We start from the raw sequence: 7235 nt of genomic DNA on the forward strand, positions 1-7235 counted from the left end.
GTGTGGCCTTGTTGGCGTAGGTGTGGCTTTGCTGGAAGAGGTCTCACTAGGGGTGGGCTTTGGGGGTTTCAAATGATCAAGCCAGATCCAGGGTCTCCCTTCCTGCTGCCTGTTAGTCTGAATGTGGAACTCTCAGCTCCCTTTCCAGCACTGTGCCTGCCTGCAGGTGGCCATGCTTCCACCATGAGATAATGGACTAACCCTCTGAATACAAGCAAGCTCCAGGTACACACTGTCTTTATAGGAGTTGCCACGGTCATGGTGTCCCTTCACAGCAATAGGACACTAAGACACTGGGTTAGGATAGCGGTGGGGTGGCGAATCTTGAGGTAGGTAGATTCCTGGAGCTAATTGGGTAGCCAGGGAGAGATTCTACCTCAAACACCAAGGCGAACAGTAATTGTGGAAGATGCCTGATATTGATCTCTGGCCTCTGCAATTTGTACATGTACATGCATGCACACCAAAACACATGAGCACACAACTCACCTGTACACACACACACACACACACACACACACACACACACACACACGAGAGAGAGAGAGAGAGAATAGATTAAAACAAAACAAAGTAAAAGAGTTAGCTCACAAATGTAATAAATTATATCAGAGATAGAGATAGAGCTCTGAAATCATCTACCTATCCATCTAATTCACTCAGTGAAGACTCGTTGAACACCTGTTATGCTACAGATACCTCTAGGAATCAGAAATTCTGAAGTAAACTAAATCCAGTCCTGAGCTTAAGAAGAGCTTCCTTTAGCAGGAGAAACAAATGAAAAATGGCCACTCATAGGGGCTGGAGAGTTGGCTCAGTGGTTAGAGCCCTAGCTGCTCTTCCAGAGGTCCCTGGTTCAGTCCCCAGCACCCACATGGCAGCTCACAGCCGTCTGTAACTCCGGTTCCAGGGGACCCATGGCCACTCAGGATGGTGCAGCTACACAGGCACAGAACACAGGATGCCCAGTCAGGCATGAACGTCAAATAAACAATGAGCGATTTTAAAGTATGTATCAAGTTCTGTGGGTTTTAAGACCATTTTCCCCTAAAACCTAGCAACCGTAAATATTGGAAAAGAAAGGAAACTTCTAGAAGAGAATGTATGAAAAACTGTCAAAATTCGCATGCCACGGTTTTGGATGTTGGAAAGCTGTGTCATCCCTATGTGCAGGGTAAGGAATACTCGTTCTCCCATGACAGCGGCTGAGTACTCAGAATCTCCTCACGATGCCCTTGAACCATGAGACTTACAGAACAATGGTTTGTGGGCAAGGTCATCCAGGGTAATGCCTCCATCTGGATTGAGCTCAAAGTTGGTAGTGAAGTTGTACTTAGCAGTTCCTTCTGGGGAGACAGTGATTTTTGAAGAGTCTCCGAGAACTGCCTGATTGAATTCTGCACGAACAAAAGTAACTGGGGTGTCTCCTTTAAATCCTTTCTGTGGGCAGAAACATCATATTACAATTTCAAAGACATGGTTTGTTTTACATATCTAGCAACCTGTCTTGACCTGAACTAAACACCATTTTGCTTTTTTCTCTAACAAGCTACACCACAAATACAAATGGGACAAGTAAAAAAAAAATCATTTAAACAAAGGCAGTTCTAGCTAAAAGCAACTTGTCGTTTATGGTAAAGTTTAAAAATCACTTCTTGTATTATCTGATTATAAAACTATACTACCAGAAATCTATAAAAAGTTAGAAAAATTGCACTGGGAAATAAATTTCCTGTGGCTTTATTCTAATGTGCAGGCACTATTAACATATTTCAGAATACATTTTTATGTTTCATTGTGAATATGTGTGCGTGTATACATTTTTACACACACATTATTAAACAGAGCTCATTAATTAGGTCCTTTTGTTGTTGTTGCTTTTTGTTTTTCAAAACAGGGTCTCTCTGTGTAACCCTGGCTGTCCTAGAACTTGCTCTGTAGACCAGGCTGGCCTCAAACTCACAGACATCCTCCTGTCTCCGCCTCCTGAGTGCTGGGATAAAAGGCATGCACCATCACTGCCCAGCTAACTATACCTTTTTAAAGAACAGCTCTGTAAACTTCAGGGCATTTCATTATTCCCATTTCATTATTGACCTAAGTTTTAGTAAATTATAGCAGGTCTATTATTTGAAATCCTAAAGTGAAATTAATCATTGAGAGAATTCAGAAAGTTTAGAACCTTCTCAGAAGAAAAGGAAAAAAGAAATTATAAGCCAGATGTGGCAGCTCCTGCTATAATTTCAGCATCTAGGAGGTTGAGGCTGGAGGATGGCTGTGAATTTGAGGTGAGGCTGACATAGCGAAATTGTCTCAGAAGAAGAAAGGGAGTAGGGGAAGGAAATTACTTAGCATAACAGAAATGACTTTGTGGTGGTTTGAACTTAGGTGGTCCCCACAAATAGGGAGAGGCACTATTAGGAGGTGTGGCCTTGTTGGAGGAAGTGTGTCCCTGGGGACAGGCTTGATTTCAGATGCTCCAGCCAAGCCTAGTCCCTCTCTCTTCCTGTTGCCTTAGGAACCAGATATAGAACTCAGCTCCTTCTCCTGCACCCTGCAGGCCACCATGCTTTTCGCCGTGATGACAATGGACTAAACCTCTGAACTGTAAGCCAGGCCCAGTTAAATGTTTTCCTTTGTGGTCAGTGTCTTTTCAGAGCAATAGGAACCCTAACTAAGACAGATTTGCTTTGACCCTATCAAATTTAGCATTCAAAGGGCCAGGTAGTTTAAGTGTGCAACATTATGATTTGCTGGGTATGAAGGCACATCGGGGAGAAGATCACTAAGCTTAGAGGGAGAAAAATGATGCAAAATGTCAATCTTCCCCCATACTCCTAAAGAATCAATTTACCAAGTCATATCCGTTTGTCACAGTAATGTGCACCGTTTTGACTGTTGATGGCGCCTGCTCCATGTCAGCACTTGGTCAAAGTCTGTCTGGTCTTCTTTGGCCTCTGCAAAGGTAACAAGTAAATCTGTTTCCGTGTGGACCACATAATAACCAGGACCGCTGGAGCCGCAGGCACATCACAGGACAGCTGTGTTCATCCCCGCTTGGCCACCTCTGCTGCTGGAGAGGAAAGGCTTTCAGCAGCTGTCACAGCTCCACTAGCTGATGCTCAGGCTGGCACCGCTCAGTGTCCACCCACATTTCATTTCCTCCAGTCTGAGAAGTTTGACAAACAACAAAGGCATGCGTCTCTATTTTAAAATAATTTTAGAGCCGGATGGAGGGGGTGATGATGACGACGCACATCTTTAATCCCAGCGTCAGGAGGCAGAGGCAGGGGGATCTCTGTGAGTTCGAGACCAGCCTGCTCTACAGAGCAAGTTCCAGGACAGCCTCCAAAGCCACAGAGAAACCCTGTCTCAAAAAACCAAATAATAATAAAAATAATAATTTTAGAAGCAACAAAGGCACGTCTGATTTTCAAATAATTTTACAATTTCTAAAGTAAATTGCCTGGGGCTGGACAGATGGCTTGGTGGTAAAGAGCACTGGTTGCTCTTCCAGAGGTCCTGAGTTCAATTCCCACGCTGGCTCACAAGCATCTGTAAGGGGATCTGATGCCCTCTCTTGGAGTGCAGGTGCATACATAAAATAGATAAATCCTAAAAATATTTTTAAAAAAGCAAATTGCTTGGGTTTGATGGCACACGCCTGTGTAACCCCAACACTTAGGAAGCAGAGGCGAAAGACTGTGAGTTCCAGTCTACACGGTGAATTCACAGCCAGACACCAGTGCTACACAAGGGTAGCTGGAGGGAAGAACAGAAACATGGCGTGCTCCCTCTCACATGCACAACCTAGCAGACATGGAACTATTTCCGGGGAAGGGAGGAAAGGGACGAGTCAGGGACAAACAAGGGCAGTGGAGAGAATTTAAACTAAGTACAAAGTCAGAAAGGGATGTGTCATAAAGAAATCCATTGTTTTATGTTACTGAAAATGCATTTAAAACTCAAGTGGAACTTAGCTGTGAGGACACACTGCGCTAAGTCTGTCTGGGACGGGTGATGTAAAGACAAGACAGCCCCTTGCACACTTCAGATCGATCTGCCTTTTCCCAGCAACCCCTTCAATCCTGCAGTGCCTGAAAGGCTCATGTCTTCACCCAAATCCTTCCAGGGCCTTGGTGGCACTGGTGATTCCCTCATCAAATGCATATTTGGAAAGCTTTTGTGTCAACCCCTTTCTCTCTGGTCAGTCAGTACTATATGAGTTAGTTCACTTGTGTTCCTTGTGCTAGACTAACACGTCTTTGGGTCCCTCGGACTCCTTTTCATTCCAATCCGATCCATTTTCATCAAAATCATTCATCAAGCAACCTTTATCAAGTTAAGGATGGGGTAAATGCTGAGCATAGAAGATGATATATGCCCCCTTACTCAGAAATCTAAAAACCTAGTGAGGAAGAGACACACGTAAATAGACCAAGAGGAATAAGTTTTGTGACAGATACCCTGACAGAGGTTTGGGGAATGGGGAGGAAAAAGGAAGCCGTTTCAGACAAGCTTGGTATCTTACCAGGCTGTCATTGAGCAGGGATGGATGAAACTGGGATCTGACTGAATCTGAGGCTGTGTGTGTACATGTGCACATCAGGGAAATGTCCTCATGAGAGGCGACCCAGAGTAGTTTAAGATGAAGTAGTTTAAGATGAAGGCTGTTCCAGGCAGTAAGAAAAGACTGCTAACAGCTCAAAACACAGAAAGCAAACCAAACAGTATGTGTGGATCACGATGTGAGAATAAATCTGGAGGTCAAAGCAGAAGGTACAGGCAAATACCGTTCAGCCGTGGGACTAGGGCCAAAGCTGCAGCCTGGGCAGGCAATCAGCTGCTCGCCTCGTCTAGTCTGTGACCTGGCTTAGGTTGGACCCCGCCCCACCCCGCCCCTCCCCGTGCCACACACTTAATCACCTCGGGACCGTCACAGTCTTTGCTTTCCTATTTATTTTTCCTGTCCTTCTTTTTAAGGCGGATACCAATGCTATTCATTCGCTGAAGCATCTCCTATCCATGAAGGTCCTCCCCCGCTCGGGAACCTTCACCGCGGCAGTGGACTCAGCCCGTTCTCCGTCCGGAGCATCTGCTTCGGTAGCGAGGACGGGGCTCCTGTCGTTTGACGGGGCGCGCAGAGGTAGCGGCTCCGCGAGCTGTGCCCGGGCTCCGGGTGAGCCGGGGTCGTGGGCACAGCGGGGCCGGGCGGGAGAGGGCGGAGCAGAGCAGCGGCTAGCTTACCCGGGACCGAAGCCCGTTAGGTTTTCTGTAACTATAGCAACCGGCTGCCTCTCGCGAGAACTCCCCCCCCCGCTCCCGGAAGCCGAGGCGGAGCTTGTGTTCTGGAAACCACGCCCCTTGGGCGGTGTTGGGTTTTTTTTCCCCCAAGTTTGGGTGAAAGTGCGGCTTTCCGCTTCTCAGTTTTGTTTGTCTCGACTCTTGATTTCAGCGCACGGACACACGCACACACAGAACGACAAAACTGCTAGCCTGAACACTATAAAAGTCGTCTTTCCTTCAAAAGTAAACTAAAAATTGAGGTCTTCTATGCGGACTCGCGGATCTGGGGAGGTGACTCAGGACGCTGCCTGTGGCCTGACAGTCCCAGCACCCGGGAGGCAGAGGCAGGCGGATCTCTGTGAGTTCGAGGCCAGCCTGCTCTACAGAGCGAGCTCCAGGACAGCCAGGGTTACAACAGAGAAACCCTGTCTCAAAAACCCAAAACAAAAAGAACAGAGACAGATGGTACACGGCAAAGCCAATGACCAAAGGCTTTGAACGAGATGCACAGGAAATGCATGGAGGTAGAGAACACTCACGTCTACGGTGTCTAGCTTGGTGACGCAATTGTTTATCCAGAATTACAAGCAGGACCTGAATGACTCAAGTGCTTGCTGTTTCAGCTGTGAGGATCTGTGCTCAGGCTAGAGTGCTTGTGAAACTGGGCCTTGTAAGCATTGCAGAGGATCGGGTGGGATGGGGGCTCTGGTCACAGTAAGCCCGGCCCTGCCCTAACCCTCTCTCCTCCACCGCAGTCCGGGAACAGAGAGGACATCCGGGCATCCGGACAGCCACAAGCCGAACAGACAGAGTTTGTAGAGGGCTTTTTACGGCCAGAGTTGTTCCAGGGAGCTTTCCAGGGTGGGGGTGGTCAGACTTCAGTACCTGAGCTCACACTGACTAGATCTCCTGCTCAGGGATTGGCTAGTTTTCTGCACAGATTGAGGGTCAGAGTGCGTTTCTTTGGTTGTGGTTGCTGGGCCAAAATGTGTTTCTTTGGCAGGCCCTTTTTCCCTACAGGGCCCATGTCTGCTGTGGCCAGAAGGGGGATGGAAGAATCTGGTAATCACACCAGACATGAAGCACACATAGCAGCTGACAGAAGGGACTGTCTCAAAAAAAGGTTGTCCCCTGACTTCTACACGTCGTGGTAAATACAATACTCACGTGAATGTGTATGTACACACACACACACACACACACACACACACACACACACACACACACACACACTGTCTTTCTCTCTCTCAATCGTGATATGTAGACACGTGATGAAGTATTCAGCTTTAAAAATAAGAGGAAATTCTACCTCAATTTACAACAATGTAGATGAAGAGCAGGGTCTGGGAGGCAGACATGGCCAGAGCTGTGAGTTTTGAGGCCAGCCTAGTCTACACAGCACGTTCTAGGCCAGCCAAAGCTCCAATAATAATGCTCTGTCTCAAAACAAACAGAGCTGACTGGGCTGCCCAGGGGTTCAGTTAAGCTCCTGATAGCCTGGGGAGCACTCTGGCTACCAAGATAATGTAGCGTCTGGAGTCTCAGCCGCTTCGAAGCCAGCCTTGCTTGGCCACAGCTCGGTGTGGTGTTCAACAAGGCACCCCTCCCACAAGGTGGGAATCATTCCAAACAGCTGGCCTTGGGATGGAAACGGAGTCTCCAGAACACCAGTGAGATCTCCAGAGTCTCCAGAGGTCAGAGTTTGCTTGGAAAAACTGTGTTATCGAGAACACCATGTGGCTTTTAAGCCCTATACTACTGCCAGCCGAGTCTCACTCCGTCCGTGCCAGGGAGCGTCAGCCATTGGATGGAGTTACTGTGGCTTCTACGTACTTGTGTTCCTGAACTGAAAACTACCTTCTGAAATCAAAACAGACCAGCATCAGTTTTAAAACACACCATTCTCATTCTCCCATTTTTTGAACTAGAGGTAATGAACCTTCAAAAAA

At 47.2% G+C, this 7235-nt stretch overlaps 1 protein-coding gene across 4 annotated transcripts in view; it reads right to left on the bottom strand.

Moving 5' to 3' along the window:
- Cfap70 (cilia and flagella associated protein 70) overlaps window positions 1-5274 on the bottom strand; it is a 55209-nt gene extending 49935 nt beyond the window's left edge. For 2 of the 4 annotated variants that reach the window (XM_040735938.1, XM_040735937.1), the window contains exons 1-3: window positions 4927-5274; window positions 2855-2957; window positions 1254-1440 (exon numbers count right to left, since the gene is read on the bottom strand). In XM_040735938.1, coding sequence (XP_040591872.1) covers window positions 1254-1440; window positions 2855-2917 — 250 coding nt within the window. In that variant the 5' untranslated portion in view covers window positions 2918-2957; window positions 4927-5274. The remainder of the gene's footprint in view (window positions 1-1253; window positions 1441-2854; window positions 2958-4926) is intronic. The other 2 variants (XM_040735936.1, XM_040735935.1) reach the window with 1 other exon arrangement.
- Window positions 5275-7235: the final 1961 nt, after the last annotated feature.

Source organism: Mesocricetus auratus, unplaced genomic scaffold, assembly GCF_017639785.1.
Source record: "Mesocricetus auratus isolate SY011 unplaced genomic scaffold, BCM_Maur_2.0 Super-Scaffold_100053, whole genome shotgun sequence".
NCBI classification, from domain to species: Eukaryota; Metazoa; Chordata; class Mammalia; order Rodentia; family Cricetidae; genus Mesocricetus; species Mesocricetus auratus.